This window comes from Plodia interpunctella, chromosome 17 (genome assembly GCF_027563975.2).
Source record: "Plodia interpunctella isolate USDA-ARS_2022_Savannah chromosome 17, ilPloInte3.2, whole genome shotgun sequence".
Classification (NCBI taxonomy): Eukaryota; Metazoa; Arthropoda; class Insecta; order Lepidoptera; family Pyralidae; genus Plodia; species Plodia interpunctella.
In genome coordinates, this window is record NC_071310.1 from 3,279,994 (window position 1) to 3,303,733 (window position 23,740).

At 33.2% G+C, this 23,740-nt stretch overlaps 1 protein-coding gene across 2 annotated transcripts in view; it reads right to left on the reverse strand.

The window, feature by feature from the left end:
• The window catches only part of sas (stranded at second), a 38,856-nt gene extending 17,725 nt beyond the window's left edge, over positions 1–21,131 (reverse strand). For both annotated transcript variants that reach the window (XM_053757414.2, XM_053757413.2), the window contains exons 1-2: positions 20,960–21,131; positions 7,393–7,521 (exon numbers count right to left, since the gene is read on the reverse strand). In XM_053757414.2, coding sequence (XP_053613389.1) covers positions 7,393–7,507 — 115 coding nt within the window. In that variant the 5' untranslated portion in view covers positions 7,508–7,521; positions 20,960–21,131. The remainder of the gene's footprint in view (positions 1–7,392; positions 7,522–20,959) is intronic.
• Between the last annotated feature and the right edge of the window lie 2,609 nt (positions 21,132–23,740).

Here is a 23,740-nt window from a genome sequence, read left to right on the forward strand (position 1 = left end):
AGGATATAGCACTGCACATGTGCTATGTTTGTTGTATGTATGGTTTAATGTATGTATGTTAACGCCGTATGGAATTCTAGTCCATTGAATTAGCGGTGAATTTGCAATGAATATGTGTATATTGATGTGCTATGGAATGTACATAGGTAGGTTAATCAGGTGTCGAGGCTCGAGGCCAATAATATTGTGTGTGTGGTTTTGATACAGCTCCTAGCATTCTAAAATACCTATATATATATATTTGAAAATGGTTTTTAAAACTAAATAATGTAATGATTACATTTTATTAAAACATAAGAAAAATAAGATGTGTAGACTTATTCTTCTTATTTTTTAATAAAGTGTAATCATTTCAAGAATTTTTTAAATTTAAGCGAAGATGAGGCTCTTCGCGGGTTCATTCGGAGCTGTGACGCCCCAAAGCCCAGGGTGAGCGTTAAATTTGGAAAATTTCTGAGTTCTGGCAGACAATGCCTTACGGCATTAAGTCCACTTATAGTTTACTTTTACGTCGTGCAATAGTTTAAATAAATAAAAAATATTTGGTAGAAAACAGTTGACCTACGATCACATCACGACTACCGAAATACTTTATATTAAATAAATTAACCGTCTTTATAAAATTATAAATCTCAATTATATTAATGGACCTTGGACCTTATTATGGGACCTTGGGGTGCGGATGCAAAAACCCTTTACAAAGAAATTTCCGCAAGCCTGGTCGATGTCTCTGGGGACCCAAGGGATGGTGACAATTTAGGCCAACGTTTGAGTTTGGCCATACAAAGAGGAAATGTCGCCAGCCTTCTGGAAACTTTACCGCACGACGACGGTGATTTAGTGTCAATTTTTTATTTAAATTAATTTATTTTATTATTTATTTGTACCTAATTAAATTAACTACGATGATTGGCTATGATTGTTTGAATGGCACTGAATACTCCATCAGTATAACTTCTCCTTGTTAGGAGTGACGGGATAGGATGTAAGATCAGATTTATTTACCTAAGCTAATATGCAAATTCACTGCAAGGTTGACAGCCCACTCAATGCATAGTAAAGTGCTGTTATTTAAACATAACTTCAATTTTAAGTTCTTCTATTCTGAAATTACGATTAGCAGGATCGTAATTTTAAAATATCGTAATAGTTAAATCCCAACTAATGTTAAAAATGCAAAAGTATTTTATTCATAACCTCTTCTTCACACTTTATCTACTCAACCAATATTCTTAAAATGTCTCATACTAGTTAAAGAATACGGAGAAGCATATAGACTACCTTTTATTACGGGAAAAAGTACTGTACCAGCAGGAAATTTACGCGAGTGAAGCCGCGGGTAAAAGCTAGTTAAAAATAAATGTACAATGTTCTGTTTACATAAAAAAAATTACATTATGTGTTTACGCCCAATATGTTCAGGCCATTTGTTATTTGGGGCTGTTTGGCAATTAACTTAGAAATTATTAGGTATAATGCCATTTTCAGTAACTAAATTAATTGTATTTAGGCGATGAAAATCTAATTTAAGTTATTAGACTGTTATTAACTCGCGGTCAATAACCCCAAGTAATACTTACCGAGTTTTAAAAGTAAAGTATTTTACTTTCCAAAATAAATCAACTTACTTTAGAAGGAGGTCAAGTAGAGCCAGAAAAGTGAACGCATGTGTATGTTCTCTTAACATCATCACTTTTAGACTTAAATGGTTGAAAAATTACTTTCTAATCGTCTTCAATTGGCGGTCACTAATTAGTGTGAGAATACCTTTATGTAAGAATTAAATACCTAGTAAATAACGCAATATCTTTCGGAATGCACATTGTATTTCACATTTATTACAACCATAATAGAAGACGTAAGATTTTTGCGCGAAGCTAAGCGGAGCTCTATAATAAAGCCGAGTATATAATGATTAATGCACGCGTATGAACGACGATTTTCAACACGATGTCCACAACTGTGACGAGAAACGTGTAAAACACTAGATCCGACAATTTTTGAGCAAGTGTTTAAAAGATTAATGTGTAAGATTTACATCAATAAAGCATTAACTGTACCATTTATAATTAATATAGATTAGTATATGAGAACATTAATTTTGAAGATATCTTCTTGTCATCTCGTCATAATAATCTTTGATTTTTCAACGACCAAAAATCACTTCCTGATTTTCTTACATCGCGTCGGCGCAGTTTTTTTCTGGCCGCATCTATTATGGTATTAGAATTAAGCCACCGCAAATGAAAAAAAAAAACAGTTGAAGTGAGTCAAAAGCCCTAATCATCGGGTTAGAACAAAAAATATAAAATATGTGGAATGCCCGGGTTTCCGAAAAAGGCCGCGGTGAAGTCACGACTACTCTATTTAAGGTGGTTCTGTTAGCATTTTAAATTTTTGGTTTGGAAAATAAGAACGAAACCAATCTAGTCTTGTAACGAATCCAGCTATAAATAAAATATACTATTTTGGTACATAATACGTATGCTAGTATGCATTGTCATTATATTTTTAGATCCACCAATTTCGTCATGTTTTAAAAGTATTTTTTAGTTAGAAAGCGCTTTCAAGACAGTATAATGCGAGGGACCAGCAAACATGTTGAAAAATAACTATGAAGAAATAATTAACCATTTCTCTAGTAAAATGTTAACTTAACTTTACTACACTCCCAAGTAAACTCTATTCTATAAAATAGGGTAGGTAACAAGGCCCGAAAATTGTAAATATATGTAGATAAAATAAATGTATTTAAGATTATTGGTTTTGTTACTGATGTTTCTAGTAATATAGCCTTCGAATAGTCCTACCCTAAAAGGGTAACATATTTAATATTATTACTCATATTTTTTTATTTTGATGACTATTCGAAGCCCCTTATAGTATCAGAAGCACCAATGAAAAAAATACTGTGATAATGATTTTCAAAAATGATTTTTGTCTGCCGCATAACACGCAAATAATGGGTTGAGCTGCCTAACCAATTTCGTTGCAACATTCGCATGTATGGTGTTTGAATTGTTTAAGTTTGGAAACTTGTTTATTGTAGGTACGGTAACATCCGTAAAGGCTGTGGGAGTGATGATGATGGCATTTAGGAGCAACGACTTACCCGATACGCGGACAGAATTGCAAAAACTACAAACATACAAACACGTAGCACTACGTTACTTACGTATGCTGTCTCTTTTTCCCATATTGGTACGCATCGTGTAAAATAAAGACAGAACGTGTGTACGCAATGACGTACTACGTGTCTTATGGTTCATGGTAGCCCCCCTGGTTTGAACCCGGTTGTGTGTGACGCGACCCAAATACAACATACATAATATATAGAATTTGATAATTACTAAGGATTTGCAAGCCGGTATCATTGACACTAGTTTATTCGTGATGATGTAATTTTTTATCAAAATATCCTATCTATCTGTAGTGTAAATACATATCTAGTAGTCTATCCCGTAAGAGATTAAGATGTAATACAATATCTCTATCATCTGAGCGTTTTTTCTGCAGCAATTGAGCGTCAGACAAAATCCAGATCTGCTAAAGCCCAGAGCTTAAAGACGTAATTCAGTATATGTACAATATAATTGTTTATCGATATAATGATAAATTCGTCGTCATACATTGAAAATGTGTATTCGACACTTGTTGAATACCTCGTGAGACGCGAACTCTTAACGATACATTCACGAGAATATCATTAAATGTGTAGTTACATTACATCCATTTTACACTTTAAAACAAATTAGTCGTGGTTCATCAGACTGCCCGGCGAACTGGCGGCTTCAAACGACAAGCGTGACCTAAGGGCATATGACTCATTATGAGTTTCGGACGGATTTTTATATCATCCGACACGACATTATTTGTAAATTTTTTAAATTTTTATATTACTATCTACGACATTATTTATTCTATAATGTCCCTAAGGTTTATTTTTAAGTATTAAATATTTATTATAATCATTTAAATTTAAATTTAAATTTGGACATACTTTTGTATAATGTGTCTTTTTGTAAAACATAAATAAATTATCTATCTATATAGGTACTTTTTTGCAATACTACTTGCTGTAAGTAGTTTAAGAAATTGCTGGAAGTTCAGTCGACACCGTAAGCAATATTGTTTCAAATTTAGTAAAAGTAGATAACAGTAAATGTGATTAAGTTCTCAGAATGACCCTCCAATGTCGGCTTTTGTTGTGGCATTTAGTAATTCTTTTGTAGTCATTAAACACGATAATTATGAGAAACTACTACAATAAACTTGTCTTTACAAAATAAGTGTCGAAATTACTCCACTTTATTATCATTTTCTTGCTAAACAAAATTTTATTGCGTAAATGGCATCTATTTCTATGAGTTCTTAAAGTGGGATCACTTCTCTTTGCATATATATTTTTTTCCTAATATACTTTGGCAGAACTTAAAGTAGCCATAGTTTTAAAAATTCGGTTTGGTTTTTCGAAATTTTTTGTTTAAAGTTACTCGTTTCCCTTAAGCCTAGGTTCTGGAACGAATTAATTTCCTTCTGGTATGTGGCAGTGATTTGTTTTTTTAAATATATTTAAGTCTCATCCAGAATCTTCTCACTATCTCGTCGGCTTATTTGTTGTCTAGTACTATCATGTATTTATTCGAATGACGTTTAACTGTAACACGAATTTATGTATAACTAACTGCGCCCCGAGACTTCGCTCCCGTGGAAATTTCGGGATAAAAAGTACCCTATGTGTTATTCTAGGTTATATTCTACCTATGTACCAAATTTCATAATAATTCGTCCAGTAGATTTTGCGTGAAATAGTAACAAACATGTACACATTAATCGTCATAAACTTTCGCATTTATAATATTAGTTTCTTACTTTAATGAATCTTCGAAAAAGGCATTTTTTTTTATTAATATGAACAACACTAATAAACGAGCAACAATATGAATAACAACGCTGTTGATATTAATAATAAATTGAAGAAATCTTTGGCCGACCATTGCCAAGTATAGAGTCTGCACGATATTGACTCGTAAATGTTACAAATCACAGTTTGCCATTTAAGTTCCGACCGTTCGATATATTCCTCACCCAATATAGACTTTGTGTTAATGAATTTGGCAGCTAACCTATTTCAATTGTTTTTTTTTTAATATATGAACTCTAACTGGCCAAATACAACAATTTTAATAACGTTTTAAAATTTTCATTCCCATAATAAAATTACACAAATTATGTTCACTACTTCTCCCTGTCTAATGTTAACCGATCTGTAACATTTATCTCTATATCCCGACAAACTTACACCATGGTGGAGAAGAGATGGATCTCTTCTTCAGTCTTCCTCTACTTCCTTTCCCACTCAATTTCATATCTCCGTACTCTTTTTACAATAATGTTCTTCTCCCTTCTTATAACGTGCCCATACAATCTGAAGCCTATAACTTGAAATGTGATTAACTGTACTATTTAAAAAGCTTGAAAAAATACTGTATGTACGTACAGGTCATTAACCTTCGCTTACAGTAAATTGTTTATGGCAACATAATGAGAGGTATTTGCTTATCTACATAATAATCTAAGTTATTTAAAATGTACCCGTTGCAATCACTCTCATGTCAGCCGTCAAAATGTGTTAAAAAGATCTGATGAACCGTTTAGTAAAAAATAAAACATTTTTTTTTGTTACCATGTGTAAAATAACCAAACTCAGTCTGTTCGATACAGGGTGAATGAAAATGAAAATTTGTAACTGTTGTTGCAATATGTATAGTTGAAATATGTGGGATGATTGAAATATAAACTAATATAATATTGTAAATGTGAAAGTGAGTTTGTCACCTCTTCGCGCTTTACCTGCTCACCCAATCTTCGTGCAATTTTGCAAACATGTAGTTTGAACTACGGAAAAGGACATAGGGTATACAGGGACATAGGGGATATAGGGGTTTCATCCCGAAAAATTAAATGTTTCCGTGGGAAATTCAGTTATATTTAACACTGTGTGAGCCCAGACAATGTGGTAGTTATTACAAAGATAAGACATCAACGCGCGCTTGCAAGAATACTACACATCTCATATTTTAACCAATCACAGACAAATATTTGTCCGCGCTGGGAATCAAATCCAGGGCCCCCAGACTATCCAGATATTTACTATAGGTCCATCTATTATAGATAATTAAGTAATTATAAAAAGACGTTTTATTTTATAAGAATCAACTCAACATTAAACTTAACGGCGCTGGGGTCATCAGAGATAAAAAAATTGAGCCAACACAACAATCAATCAGAAAGATAAGTCACAAACTTACAGTATATTAATGAGTTTGTACATCTCAAGAGTTCAATGACACCAATACGTTCGTTGTGTATTCGACTGTCGCATTTTTGTCAAAATTGACAAATATTAATTATGATTTTTAAAAAAGCGTATTATTAACTAGCGGCCCGTCCCGGCCTCGTTTGGGTAAAGCTTTAATAAATTATACACCAAAACCTTCCACTTTAATTACTTTATTTAAAAAACCCGCATCAAAATTCGTTGCGAAGTTTTAAAAATCAGATTCAGATTCATTTATTGCAATGTCCCAAGTGGTAATGTTAGATGTCACATAGATAATAAGTAAGTACAGGTGACGCCCTGCGAGGGCGCAGCAAACATTGGGGCAGCTAGATGTCATTTACTTAAACATTCAACATTATTTGTTAATTGTCATGCATTAAATAATTAAATTATTAAATATGATTGAAATTATTAAAATTGAAGTTGGTTAAAAAAAGATCTAAGCATACACAGGGACAGACCGCAGCTACTTTATTTTATATTATGTAGTGATTATAAATATTGTTTATGAAAATCTGATAGTATACTAGCCAGAAGAATTTATGTCATTAATTTCTAATAATAGAGATTAATTTACAGACCATTAAACAGACCGACTAACGATCAAGCAAACGGAAAGATAAATTTTGATAACGTAACTATTCTTGCCGGGTCATTTCGTAAATTGTCCAAAATATAGGTTTTTTTTATGACTAAATATTTGTCAAAAATTTTTACTATTATTAATTGAAGACTAAATATATCGCCCTTATTATTTATTATATCAGGAATAATAAGGTAAATAAGGTATAATAATGTTATATTAGTATGAATTTTCCATTTCATCTTTAGTTTTCTAATAAAAGATGAAATGGAAAATCCATACTAATATAACATTATAGATGATAAAGTATGTTTGTTTGTCCGTCTTTCATATCACGGTGATTTTTGGGTGTAGTTAATCGGAGAGCTGGAAAGTTTTATAGACAAAGACCAAATTAATATTAGGTTTCTGCTCCACAAACGCGCTAATAACTTCTGCTGGAGCAGCAGTAAAGTTAGGTACTCACTGAGCTCAGTCTCGCAGTCGGTGTACTCCTGGTTGCAGTCCACCGTGTAGCCGGAGGCAGTGGCGGCGAGCGCCACCGCGCACCACAGCGCCACCGCGCGCCGACACGCCACCATCACCGCGCCGCCATCTGCAATTGACAACTTTATGTTAGCTCATCAAGCTCTGTCGTAGCATGGAATTAGTAACCATTAATAAATTCAAATTCAAATCATTTATTCAGAAATTAGACCTTCACAGGCACTTTTTCTCGTCAATTTTTATATTTATAGTTATTTCTTACAAGCTACAAACTACCGGCATTTCGGAACGACCACTGCTGAGAAGAAATGCCGAAAGAAACTCATTTGAACAGTGTTGGTCCCTATCATGCCCTATAATATTTTTTCTATCATTATTACTATCTTGAGATTAATATATAAGTCTGCAGTCGTTAATATATATAACATAGCAGGAGCGTCGGAAAATGTTCTCGGAAATTCTCGAGAATTTTCTTCAGATATCGTCGCAGAAATCCTCAAGGGAGGAATTTTTCGAGAACTGAGAATTAATTTCTCACTACCTTCTGTCTTATCATCGGAATTCTTTTTTGTCGCTATGGAATATATTTTCCTACCATTTACAAAAAAAACAGCCAGAGCTAACAGAACTTTCCAGAAAAAACAACGCCACAATATTTTATGTTTTTTTTATATTTGTAATATAACCTGAAGCTATATGAAATGTCATTTATTATATAATATAAAAAAATCTTATGAATTGTTAAAATAATGTTGACATTACTTATTCCCATAGGAGCATTCATTTGCAAACGCAAGGCGAAGGCTCCCAATAGACATTTTATCACGTTCCGTCCATCAAGGCACAGCCACGTACTCTCCCGTCTTCCCAGAAGACATTTTAGCATGAGTTCAGAGCTAGTCCTAAGGTTTTAGTTGTAGTTAGTAACACGTTATGCAAATTTAGCCCAGGTTCGTCATCGTTGCGAACTTTTATAGCACTTGTAGAGTATAATCTAAAAACAATTGAGAATTGTTATCAACATTTTCAATTTTCTTACTTCACAGGAAAAATAATTTCACCAGCCCTGTATGTGTATTATTTATATATTCATTTCAAAAGAAGTAATTGACGGACTGAATCCTGAAACTTTCTTTTTCGTATCTAACTACGGTGTAGTAAAAATGTCCCGTGTACTGATAGCATATGCAAAAATATGTACCCGCGTTACTAGTGTTAGTAAAACGAGTACTTGAAGATAGATGTAGAATTTAATAACACAAGAATATAATTATTTGAAAGATATAATCAGAGTAAATAGAAGTCTTTAAGGTAGATGAAATACAATTGTACTATACATTGTCATCGTGATTGAGTTTATGGCCAAATTGAAATAGAAAGCCAAACACGTGAAAATAACGAAAGTTTAATCTAATTCGATACCGTTGTGGCTACAGAAAAAAATTATATTGTCTTCTGTTTAATAATTGTTTGTTCAGGTTGAAGATTCGCTGTACTTACTAGGTATCCATTTACAAGCTTATACTGACTCAAAAATACACAGCAGCTGCGTCTTTACACCGTTTTGGTACACATCAATGTGAGTACGATTAAATTCTTTAAATAAGAACGTTAATATTACAATTATATTATAATATCCCTATTACCATATATTGCAAGACAAAGTTGCTTCCTGTCTGTCTGTCCTATGCTTAGATCTCAGATTTGATACAGGTTTTTTTTAATGATAAATAATTTTTATCTATTTAAGCCGTAGTTAAACATAAACAAGAGTAGGTTGTTCTAAATTATATATTACTAGCGGCCCGTCCCGGCTTCGCTCGGGTAAAACCTTTATAAATTATACACCTAAACCTTCCTCAGGAATCAAACTATATATAAATAAAACCCGCAACAAAATCCGTTGCGAAGTTTTAAAGATTTAAGCATACATAGGGATATAGGGACAGAGAAAGCAACTTTGTTTTTTACTATGTAGTAATGATGGTAAATCTTGCGTACAGCTTTACTGGCAATGAGCAGATATTATATCGTGCTTTTTGTTATTTCTAAGGTGTAAGTTATTTCCCAATATAAATAACTATCTTATTTTTGAAGCTCAATCCGATTTGTTTAATTCTAGGAGTCTGCGAAGTTAGTCTATTTACGAAGTGCGGTATGGTGAGTAGTGGGGGTTAGAATGATTTTCCAATCTGACTCTATACTTTTTTGTTTTGCTTTCTATTTCATCCTTTACTGTATGTCCAGTTGGTTGTTCTAAATATAAATATACAGTCATAAATCTACAGAGTAATTAAAAATTAAAAATCACTGCACACAATATTATTGTGAATAAATTCGGACGATGGAATTGAGTTGACTTTTAAAGATATTTCTTTCTACGTGTCTAACACAATTTATTAATAAAATAAACATAAAGTGCATTTTGATAATTTATTTAATTATTTATTTATTTATCTGTAGTTACTATTAGTAAAATTGTAAAAATAATTGGCAAAATAAGATAAGAAGGGACAAAGATGTGATAACAACGACAAGACACAGCTACAGGTAGAGAGGAGGCAGATTACCTTGTTTTAGATTTTAGTTGTTTTTGTTTTAATAAAATTAATGAAATAAAATTAATTTTAAAAATTACCAAAGAATAATTGCGTTCTATGAATATCTAATAACTTCGACAATACACGAGAATCCTACAGTTCTACAATGCAGTAAATGCCTACTAAATAATACCACACAATAAAACAAAGCGATTGTTTATATTTTTAATAGCGTTGTCGAAAATATTTTCGTTACGTGAGTATGCATACTGCAACGCTGACGCCATTCTCAGTATGTTGTACCGTCCTGCAGCCCGTATCGTTTTCAATGCATATTTATATGAAAACTATAACATTGTTTGTGATTATGTCATCACAGAATATATAATGAGAGTTTAACGGACCCTGGGTTCCGACGCTCCGGAAGAAACCGGAGCACGCTCAGATTAGAGAGAGAATAAATAATGACAGTCGCTTTACTAAATTACGCAGACTACCGGGGGTTAAAGCAAAAAAAAAACTCGAAAAGATGACAAATAGTCGCTTTAGTTATAAACTATTTTTGTGTATTCTTTGACTGTATAATATATATCAAAATCTATATATCAAAATATATATGCATTGAAAATTGTTTTCCAGAATGAATTTTCCGAAGTCAAATTAATCTTAATCCTATCTTTACCTATCAACTAGTGTTGTGATACAATTTGTCTATGGGTATGTATGCTTTATTGATTTTATTTATTCATGTTTATTGACCTTTTTAACGAAGCTTGTTGTGGATGTATTGTATAAGTAAAATTAATTTTGTGAACACAGTTTGTAGTTGTTAAGTATGTATGTAACAAATCATATAATTATTTGTTAAATTCAATAATTTATTGTATCATAGTTAATTAGAATTAATATCATCGTAAGCATTTATTTCAATCTATCATTATAACTATATTTTTTAAACTTTTGTCTATCTTTTATAAAAGATTGTAGCTGGATAAAAAAGATCAGTTACAAACATGGATTAATGGGATTTATCTATGTGTATCATCATATTTTTTATCAACAAACGAAAATGAAGACGACATAATAGTATTGTCATTTTTTCATGTCGCTCGGCCTTGTGCGAAAGTGACAACTTATTATAATATTTGGTAACACTGATCACGTAAACAATAGCCTACGTCCGTGTATCGAAGTAGGTCTTGCGAATGATTCACAGTTAACTCAAGTAGGTTTCGACCTGCGAAATTATTTTGACGTGTGGCAACATTTTTTTCTCATTTTCCTACAATGTTTGGCCGAGAGAGGACAACGGAGATATGTAACAGGAAACTGGAGAATAGGCAATTTGATTTTGACAAATTAATGCACGATATGGTATTGGTGTTGTTTAATCAGACTTTGTTTTTGTGGCAAATAATTTTAAAGTAATACTTCCGTATTATTACAAATAGTGATAAATTAATCACAACTGTTTGTATGTAGTGGTAGAATAAAAAGTATCGTTAAATCGACATGTGGATGAAGGCGATGACGATGAGTGTAATTAAGTTCATAGCAAACGCTACGACTTTGTCACTGGGGATGATTATACGTTTTCGAAAGTAGAAAGTGCTAATCTCTGTTGAACATAAATTCGATAGATCTTATGCGAAAACAGGCTGCGTTATAATGATCATAGACATCACGTCACAAATGCTTTCGCTAAGTCATAATACGTCTCGAAAGTTACCACTTGCATGGATTCAAAATTTTGATGGTTACGCAATTATTATTAGTGTTTTATTTTTGATAACTTCAGCTCGTGGTTTCGTCGGCTCGTGGTTGAATATAAGTCTCGGTGGCATACTATACATCTTCCCCCCCACCATTCACACTAATTTTATTTTTAGAATAAATGCAAGTATTTTAATGAATACAATCGATCTGCCATGTTGCACTAGCAGAGACGAATTTTATTTTCAACCAGCTTCACACAACCCACAAAAAAAAGAAAATGGAAATTCTTGAGTGCCAGTTCACTGGCAGTGCCCGAGACTAACCACATAAAAACAAAATAGGCCATAGTCAATGTTACTTTTATTTTTAAACAAAGCTGTTAACACGTATTGTGCCAGCCAGTCTTCGGCCGTAAATCCGCTATTAAGGTAAAAGAAAGTTAGCGATTTAGCTCGCGCCACAATAGCATGTGTAGTTTGTCTCAAAGCCTTTCTTTCGTTTTTGCTGTGTACTAGAATAGACATATTTTTTTGTAAAATCTTATAGTGAAACTATAAGGAAGGATGGATACACATAATCGTTATGGTATTCGTATCATCGTTAATTGGTTTTGAACGGCAAAATTAAAATTACCATTGAATTTCTGATTTATATCACAAATTCAATGGTAATTTTAATTTTGCCGTAATATAACATTTATTTTTTTATGCGTGCACACAAGTACAAACATATCACATTAGCATACACCAATTAGAAGATTTCACGCAATGAATCTTCTTCATACAAAATAAAAATCTATGCGTAAAGTAAATCGTTATTTCATATTTTTATTATTCAATGATATTATTTTATAAAAAACAATTTCTACTTTAAATCAATCTACACTAGTATTATACAGTCATTGAAATTCAGAATAGATTTAATTAATGATTCTAGGTTAAATATAAGCTATTTAACCTAGAGTCATTAATTAAATCTATTCTAAATTTCATCTAAATCAGCCAAGCGGTTTAGCCGTGAAACCGTAAGAGACGTATTAAATATAGGCTATTTAACCTAGAGTCATTAATTGAAATCTATTATACCGTGGACGGAGTTATATTATAATATATTATATATATTATACATAATTAGTCGTTACTAACAAAGTATAGCCGAAACTACTGGGCGCTGAAATTTAAAGTGTAGGTAATATAAAATCTTTAGGGAATAAAAAAGGAATTCTGAAAATTTTTAGGGAACGGATTTTACACGCGTACGTCAGCTACTTACCTACTTAGCTGGATAAAATAAAACAATGAGACAAATTAACAAATGACAGGCGCCATAGACTGATCGCATGGTGGTGTTGCGTGACGCATCACGAAACACCATTATGCGATCAGTCGCACGTTAAGCAGTTATTCGACTATCGATATTTAAACAATGTTGTTGCGTACACAATGCATTACGAAATCCCGTGGTGACCGATTAAAACGCGAGATTGTTTACGTGGGAACTCGTGTTGAAGAATAACCCTGTAAACTATGGAAGAGCACAGAAATATACTACTTATCCTTTCACACAATCTAAGGTGCACTACCTAAGCCTACAATACAAGGTTTTCTATTCATGGTGGATAAAAACATACCTCATTTATACCTTAAAGTTATTACAAATTAAAACTATAGGGGTTCGGTTACCTTTTGAGGTATGAAACCCTAAAAATTACATTAGTTATCACAAAACACACAAATAGTAAAAAAAGCGGAGAAGGTATAGATGTTATGTGTACAGTCAACAGCACATCAACCTACCCAAATTAATTGCAAACTCGCCATCATTACCGAGCCATAGAGGTTCATGCAGGGTGCTGTTAACTGTACCCGTACGCTTGAGCTCAACTTTACTACTCGACTTATTAAACTAGGATAATACGAGTATCTCTGCGGATTGGTGGTGTGGATATAGTGTAGCGCATTATCTTCGATCTTTCTGTGATGTTTATTATCTTGTTTTGTAAATCGACAGTGGAGAAAAGACAACAAATTTTGAAGTATGCTCGATGTGCCTAAAGCCAATTATAATTTCTACAATCAACAAAAAGATAATCTGAAAAAAAAAATTGTTTTCAAAACATGTGTCGAAATATTTTATAATCCACTTTACAAATTAAGTTAAAACATTAAGTTAATGATTTTATTCCCACGAGGCACATGAGACATATCGAACAATAAGGCGAAGTATCGTGACTCGACATCTAGACCACAAAATAGTTATTGTGTCGAAAGATAATTTATATTTACGATTCCAATCCTAGGGTAATGATAATCATCATTACATTACCAGTCTTTTTTATCATCACATCAGAATCAGATCATTTTATAGCACTGTAACTATATTTGCAGTTTTGCACACCATTCTAAAGTAAGACATGTTGATTTTGAGTGACTTAATTTTTATTTATTAAGTCTACACGTGTTTTGCAAATCCTCTATCTTGTATTATGTATGTAAATTAAAGCACTTTATTACACCAAAAAACAATATACAATTTTGAACTAAAAAATCTTGACAAGAGAAAGATGTATAATAGGCGGCCTTAACGTTAGTTTAATCTCTCCCAGGCTATCTTTTGGAAATTGTGTATGTCTGTAAATTTGTTTGTATATATATAAGAATTCTGTATCATTCTTAGTTTGTGCCCCAGATCTAGATTATGGGAAGCTGAGGAAATCCTATTGCGGCTGGCGTCAGATTCGCGGTATTGCATTGTGTAAATGTTTACTCGATAACAGTAGAATTAGAACAATTGCTATATTATTATATTTATGGATATATTAATCCATACTTCCATACAAATATCATGGAAATAAATAATACGACAGTATCTCTGTCTGTCACGCTTTCACAGCAAAACCATTGAAAAGATTTTGATAAAATTTGGTCTACCTAAATATAGTTGCAAGACCGAATAAAAAAAAATAAGGCAACTGTTTTTCCAAATTCAAAATTTTCAAATTTAAATTTGACTTCTTCAATTTTTAATAGTCCGAGATTTAGGTCTGCTTTTCTAGTTTTTCTTCTCCTCTTATCCTTCTCGGCGAAGAACAAATAATTACAAAGTTTTATTATTTGCTACATTCCCTAACAGTTAAGTACAATATTTTATTAGGGGATAACAAAACAAAATTTCACGTTATTCTTAGATGAATTACTCAAGCCATTTGCACCCATTCGAAGTGAGAAACGGAGCGAAACCAGTTGCGAAACCATTTGCCGAACAAAAACATTCTTAACAGTTTTAAGTAACGTTAGGAAAATCGAAAAAAATGCGGAAAACCACGACTGTAACTCGCCGGAACAATATACATGTATTATGTCTATGGTATATTACGTGTAAATCCACGTCTATATTGTCCATGGTCTACCATAATTAGGGTTGCCATTACTTTTGTCCAACACGAGACATTTTCTTTATCAATACTCGTCAGATAAAGTAAAACATCTGTTTTATTATATTATAACAGCCTTTGAATATTCAATTCTAATAATATTTGATATCTCTAAAACCTATTGAAATATATTAACCATAAACATTCGTGTTATGAGCCGGCACAGACAGTCACACTCGAATTGTATGCAAATAGGCTACTATACAGCGCTGCACTAAAAGAGAAAATAATCTATCTATTCTCTTTTCCGTACAGTGACTTTTTAATGCATTCTAATCCTATTCGATTTACTAAGTAGTGTATAATATGTTACTAGCTGCGTCCCGGGACTTCGGTACGTGGGAATTTTGGGATAAAAAGTACCCATTGTGTTGTTCCAGGCTATATTTTACCTGTATACCAAATTTCATAACCATCCTCACAAACTTTTGCATTTATAATATTAGTTGGATTTGTATTTCCCTGAATATAATTGAGTAATAAAATCACATGACCTTAAACCTTAATCCCTTTTATATACTTATACAATGGCAGACTTATTCCACGTAGGAATATCTATCAGTCAACCAGAGATAGTTTAAGAGGATATATTTTCTTAATAATACAAGTGTAATTTTTAAAATCCTTATATCAATTAAATGAGGAATAAATATAGTTAATGACTAGAGGTCGGAGCGGTCGAACCGCGGGCGGAGCTGCGCACAACAGCTAGTATAGATATGGTAGCTGCGAGGCGTACCAAGAAGAAATACAACTAAATTTATACCAGTCTAAAAAAGCTCGAATACTCCAAATGGTTGGTAATTACCGCTCTTGTAAAGCTAAATGTGAGTGCTCAAACACCTGGATTCCCATGTCATTGCGCAAGCGGCCTTGGCGGACATCCGGCGGGTCAGTCAGGGGTCATGAAGAGCTTAAAGCTCACTTGTGTCATGTCGCCATTTTCAAGGTAGGTATTATTTAGAGTTTAGCTTTTATTCGCATGCTCGTACGCGCGTAGAAATGCAAGTACCTGTGGGTTTATGTAAAAAAATCTTATCACTACCTATTTTTAGCTTTTTACGAACTGTAGTTTTCGATGAGGCTGTAATTTCGGATGTGCGTTGTCTTGTCTGTCAGTTCATCGAACTCAGTCGCGAAAAATTTGTGACTAATTAAAAAAAATGTTTATTTGTCCTTCTTTCTCGTTAAAACGGAGCTTTGGATTAAGTTATTCTTGGTGTGGAGGATAGATGTATAAGATTAAGAGTGACATAGACCAATTCCTTTAACGAACAAAGCCACGTGCAAAAAGTCGTACATACAGTTACGTTAAATGTTCGTAGACGTAAATTACTATCTTGTTAACGCAACTGGCCATATTACCCACTTACATAAATACATCACACTTAGTTTAATTGCCTGCAAGTTTACCTATTTAGACAAACTAGAACACATGTGCATACGACCTCTCAAGCTTGTTAGCTCAGCCTGTGTCTATGATTGCCAGTCGTGTTAGGTACAAAATATAAACCGGTGAGAGATTGACTACAGTTAAATTTCGACAGATTTTTTTTTATTTATCTTTATGTCATTATGTACAGTCTATGTCAAGTTCTGCAGTATAATCCAAAGAATCTGCTCTCTTAGGTAGTAATCTGGTGTAATATAGATAGGTAGGTAATGATAATTATATTCGATATTTTTTAAAGTATTTATATACATTTATACCTCATGATTATAAATATTTTTGCTTGAATCCGAATCAAATAGTCTTTGGATCATTGATATCAATAATTTATAAATGCGAAAGTTTGTGAGAATGTGTACGCAAAATCTACTGAAGAAATATCTTGAAGAAATTTGATATACGGGTAGAATATTAGCTGGAATAGCACGTAGAGTATTTTTTATCCCGAAATTACCACGGGAGCGGAGCCCCGGGGCGAAGCTACCACCACGAAGCAACCACCTAATCAATCAAACCATTTACCAACCAACTTTTAGTACGTAAATAAGTAAACGCAGTTAAAACTAGTAGGATTTAGTGGAAAATAAATTGATGATACCTATTTATCTATGCATAATGTCTGTCACAGTTGTATCAGAGATATTTCGTTGCGTGGGTCGCATAACAGAACACTCGCTTCGTGCAACAGGTTTTAGAGATGGGAATCTCGGGCCGTTTTTTGTGGTAATTTGTCAGGTAGAAAACAGGTGTCTGTGGTACCGCAGGCTGGCGTCAGCAGAAACCTTAGCAGAACCTTTCACCGGAATAGCGAACTTTTTGTTTCTTTTATTGCTAATAGGACTTACAATAATTATTGAAAATGCTAAGTTTGGCTTCAACATGGGGTTAGCATGAGAACGAAGTATCGACAACGTCCAAATTTATACGATAAATTAACATATAGCCTCTGTATATGATACGTAAAGGAACTTAATTGTCTATATACATTTTTGATCGTGCTCGTCTAGGAGAAAAATGTAGAATGCGCCAGTTGCTTCTCATCCCGCGCAGATTGTAAAAAATTAACAAAGGAAAGATTAGGCAAGTCTATACAGATTTTCTTCATAGGAGGAGGAATTAGCTCACCATACAGCTGTGTCGCCTTCGAGTTTCGCAACTCTTGGTTCTGTACACCTCGTAAGGGATAATGACGTGATATATCTATTTACATTATGACGTTGTCGATACGATTACGTTCTTGCAAAAAACTTAAGTTAACCCCACTGAAGTCAGTTACTATTGTAAAACACATTGCGTGTTAAGTATCTCAAAATGTGTCCGGCGCCGGCAGCGTACTACTAGCAGAGCAGAGGAACACAACTTTGTGTGAGCTCATACTTACATCGGTAATTTACGGTTTGATGACTCCCATGTTAGGGCTGGCAATCACATGAAACGATCTAGTGATTCTATATTTAAAAGTCATAGGTGAAAAAAAAAAGAATAAAAGTGACCAGTATCATTCAAATAAGATGAAAATTGATGCTTAAATAAATAAATAGCGGTGATATTTTAAACTATGACAAATATCCAAAAATGTTCTAGTGACATTTCATGTTATGATAATTTCATGAGTTTGAACTATAGCCATTGAGACAGCTTTGGATATTTATACAAAAACTAGCGGCCCGTCCCGGCTATGCTCGAGTAAAAAAAATATATACAGAAACGTTCAGGAATCACACGAATCTACTGGTGAAAAACGCATGAAAATCCGTGCAGTAGTTTCTGTGTTTATCGCGAACGGAAAGACAGATAAACGCGGCAAAGGATTTTGTTTTAAAATATTTAAGGATAGATTATACTAAAACAAATATATCTCCAACGAATATTTGATTTTGCCAACCCTACTAACTACTTTCTGTTTTTCATAGAGACGTCTGCGACCAAGCCTGACTGGATTCGCATGCAAATATGACATGTCTATGGTACGACGAGAAAAGTAACTGTTATAAATAAACTGTCGTACTTAGTTAAAATCTTGAATCGCTGGTATATTTAATGTGAAAATGTTTATAACGCTTAGTTGCACGAACGTAGTTTATTTAATTCGACATTAGCGCCATGTCAGGATTGTCTGTCTGTTGTTGTTTTTGTAGCATATTGTAATTAACTACGGTTGTCTGCCTTTCCATGTATTTGTTTTTAAAATAAGCCTCTTTGTACTTATTAGTTTCCTATTACTGTTTGTCTATGGTGTGTCACTGCAGTGTATCTCCGTGTTCTAATACTAACTGTCAAATAATCTAATTTGTTGCTCCCCGGAGAAAATGCGTGAAAAAGTACATAGAAGTCACTCAGAGGAATAATAATTCCTCTGAGTCACTTCTATGTACTTTTTTGTAAAAATTTCCTACAGGTGAATAAATATTGGACATCGGTTGAGTAATCTAAAAATTTTGTGTAAGTTTTTGGGTAAACCTCTACCAACTTACAAATACTTCCTCTTTTGTATATTAGTTTTTCATAACAAACGTAAAAACTTTACGGAGTAGGTAATATATGGATGGAGTCTATTTTTTCAGGGCAATTCGTACAATTTAGTAAATATAGTTAATATTTGTTACTTGTGATTATAATTGGTATGAGAATATTAAGAAATACAATCGGTTCTTCTTTACAAATCATTATGATATTTTTATGATAAAAGCAATGGCAAACCATTCCATTAATAGTGCCAAGAAAGTCGTTATTTCATTCTATGTAATGACAACTTCCCTCAGCCATGAGGAATACGACTATGAAGAAGATGGCTATTTATATAATATGAGGACAGTAAGTATGTGGCCACTTTTAAAGCTTTGTCGTCAGTCTTAGGGACCTCCTCATAGGACAGAAAAGTCGGTCAGCCACAAATTGTAATGTTAGTTATTAACATCGTAAGGACATAGGTACTTAAATAATAAAATAAACGGCTTGTCGGTATAAATATCTTTCCCGCGCATACCCAGAAATATTCTTCTAAGAAAAAACTATTTTTATTTATTTAATTTTTCTTCATCTTTATAGTCGTATTCCTTATGGCTGAGGGTCGTGGTCGTTACGTGGAATGAAACACATATAACAACTTTCTTGGCATTATTAATGGAGTGGTTTGCCATTGCCTTCTCCATTTCACACTCAAGTTAATAATAATCAACCAGTGTGCAGGTTTCCTCACGATGTTTTCCTTCACCGGAAGCAAGTGGTGGTCGATGAGAACTACTATATATGAGTCAGATTTGAATACAAACTAAGAATATATGGTACGAGTAGGATTCGAACCTGGGACCTTTTGATCCACAGGCGGGCGTCTTAACCATTACACCACCACCGCTTCATTTTCGCATTAAATTTTTATTGAATTTAAAATACATAGTAATAAATGGATGGCTATAATAACAGTAAAATTTAGAGTTTCGGGTTCACCTTTGGGGTAATTTTTGCATTAAAATTACTTGTAGTTTAATTAAGTATATCTTTGTTTATTTGTAAGTACTTATACCTACTATTTAATATACTAATACGAGTGAACGAATTTGGTATATATATTCATAATAAACTTAAACGGTCAACCTTTAAAACGTAAAGAAAATAAAAGCTGAACAAATACAGAGTCTGCACGTGGGTACATGAGTACCTTTACCGTTTTAAAATGCAAATTTGAGCAACCAATGAGAAAACATATTTTCTCTCCGAGAGATGCAGTTTCTCTTATGATAGGGTTGAAGCATATTCCGCATACCTACCTACTTATTAGTATGAATCATTTCTTTGATTCGCATAATGATAGGTATCAACATAGAGCTACTACTTAAATGGAAAGACATAGGAATGTATTTCGTCTTTGTGATACTTCTATTAATTACCAATACAATTTTTTTTTACTATATATATCTTATCAACTGAATAATCATTTAAATTTAATCTGTACTTTAAAAATATAGTCGCAAAATTATTAAGTTATTTTTTTATAACCCTATATAAGTAAATAAATCATACCTATACCCTATCTAATAAGAAAATAAATTCATTCAAAAAATATATAATAAACACTGTTGCGGTTGATGTCTAATGTAGAGCCGCAACATTAGGAATAGGAACTGTATACGTAGAGTCGTAGCGTGTGGCGTAAGTACAGTTAACTCTACAATAATAACAATAACTTCACTACGAAACGATTGTGTAAACAGTACATATAGAGCGAACTACCCGTATAATAACAAGAAACTTATGTATTCTCCCGTTTAAAAGACCTAATGAAATATGAGGAACAACATCCTAAGTTTGGTAAACATTATAACATTCGTGGCTTACGCCAAGAGAGAGGAATCCGTGAATGGTGAGATGCTACATAGAATGCATGTCCAAAACTCCAAACGCAACATACCGGCATCCAAAAACACTCCAAAAAATAATAGTTTTCACTGGGATCACTGTCACAAAACACTGGCAACTTATGAAATATTTTTTTTTTGTAATATTTTTTTTCTAGGTTTGAATTCCGAGCGCGTGGCGGTTTGATCGCGCGGCGCGAGACACTGGCCCCGCTTGACTGTCGGCCGACCGGTCTGAGATTTCTCCCCGTAAACATCGAAAGCGAGCCTTCGAACCTTTCTTTGGTGGCGAAACGCGGTGTGAAAGACCCTACCATTGTTCCTGTGAGTATAGAATAGGCAGTCGAATTACAAGTAATTGTTTAAACACAACTAGGGACATTGCAGCATTATATTCTAATTCTAAAGAATACAGATTTAAGAAATAGTTAAATAATATATAAGTATATATTTTCTAATTTTCACTAGAAACTCTATTTTGTTATTTTTTAATATAAATTAAGTATATACCTAATATACATTTGTTAGGAGACACTAAACAAACATTTTGGTGCTCAATATCAGAGACTAAGATCTTTAGGTTACCGATCCACTAAGTATAATGTTCTAGTTCCAATAGTAGGAGCCACGGCATGCTTTCATTTGAGTCACACGTCCGATGACGCGAGGAGATGCCAGGATGTAATCGAACTCGGTCAAGGTAGATACAAGGAGGACCATGACCTCGGATAACATCCTTTAAAGACATCAGGTTAGGATGGTAGCCTTAGTATACTGGGGTATTCCAAAGATCTGACCTTTGTGACTTTGAACATGAATATTTATATTTTTTACGTTGAAATTATGTGCCAGTGTTGAAAAATATGGGTAGAATATTAAAAATATTTATTTATGAAAATTTATTGATCCCAGTAAAACAGATGGCAAATAAAATATTTATTAATTTACATATTGTTTTAATTTTAAACATGCTTATAAACAAATGGCGATCTTTATGCTAAAAGCATTCTTACCAAGCTCATTATTAATAGGTTAAATTTGGTTCACATTATAAATCTGAAAATAATGATATAGGCACCTAATTTAAATGCGCTACTTACCTACCGAATAAAACAAATTAAGTACATTAACCTATACAATTTTATCTTGACAAATGTGGGTCTTATAGGTATATTCAAATTATGTGGATGATCATGTATATTATTTGTAATGCCACAATTCAAATGATAAAAAAAATATCGTAAATGACAAATAATAAAAAGTGTATAATTGAAAATACCTAGATATAATGTAGCCAGATGGGAAGTAGGTAAACCGTGCAATTCACTGGTTAGTTAGTTAAATAACGAAATATAAAAGATACAAACAGACAGGCAAATAACTATTTGTCGACCTCGGTGGCGTAGTGGTAAAGTTCTTGCCACTGAACCGAGAGGTCCAAGGTTCGATCCCCGGTCGGGTCACGATGGAAAATTATCTTTTTCTGATTGGCCCGGGTCTCGGATGTTTATCTATATATGTATTTGTTATAAAATATAGTATCGTTGAGTTAGTATCCCATGACACAAGTCTCGAACTTACTTTGGGGCTAGCTCAATCTGTGTGATTCGTCCTAATATATTTATTTATTTATTACATAAATGATAACATACCAATACAAAGACAGCTCGCTATACAAACTGTTGTCATCATGCTATCACAATCACGTAACATTTTCGTTTAGTGTTAACTAAACCACAACATTAAAACTATATTAATTTGTTTAGAGTTTTATTTGTTGTTGTTAAATATATGTATTGTTATTTTATATTAATTCAATGCATCAAAATACTTTTGTAGATGTCGAGAAAAAAACGTTTAGCCAACAAAAGAAAATTACGAAATTTATTTTAACATATTAGAGCGGTACAAGGATACCGGCTTATTTTTAAATAGATAGTCAATACACCCTTATAATGAGTACCTATTTAAAAATAATAGGTATTGCATCAGTATTTTATATGTAAATGTAATGTCACATGCCTTCAGGCGACTTGAACATAGGTAATCTGACACAATTTCTAGCAATAACACACCCGAAAAGAAGATTTCAATGCCTGTACCACTTACTTATATAGGTAAGTATACTAAGATGTATTCATAGGTAGGGTTTTTATTTTATTGTAAAGTCACTCGAAAGAGGCCACCGAATCAAACCCAGTATATTTCTAAAACTCGTACATAAAATAAAAATGGTCAAGTGGTTTCCCCAAATCCTCAAACATCCCCAAACAAGTACCTAGGTATTTAGTTTTCACGTGGTTTCCCCAAATCCTCAAACAAGTACCTAGGTACTTAGTTTTGGTTACATACCGACCACACCGGTCCGGTTAAGTGACGTATTACTTCCACTTTAGTACTTTAAATTTAAAAGAAATGTTTGTCAATAACGATCGGAATGAGACCGCTTCCGATCATTGTGTACGTATGGAATTTCCTGGAATTTCTAACAAGACCGGTACTTATTGCTTACCTAGTTCATTCATATCGTAAATTTACTACATCAATAAATATTTTACCGTTATATAAAAACCGGTCAATGCGAGTCGGTCTCACGCACAGAGGCGAGGGCTCGGTAAATTCCAAATATGCTTTTTTATAATAATACATTCTATTAATATCATAAATGCGAAAGTTTGTATGGATGTATGTACGTATGTTGTTACTATTTCAATAATATACAAAGTAGAACAAATTTCATAACAATCCGTCCCTACTGAATTTACACGCAAGGTAGAATATAATCTGGTATAACACATAGGGCAATTTTTATCCCTAAAATCTAGCACAGCTAG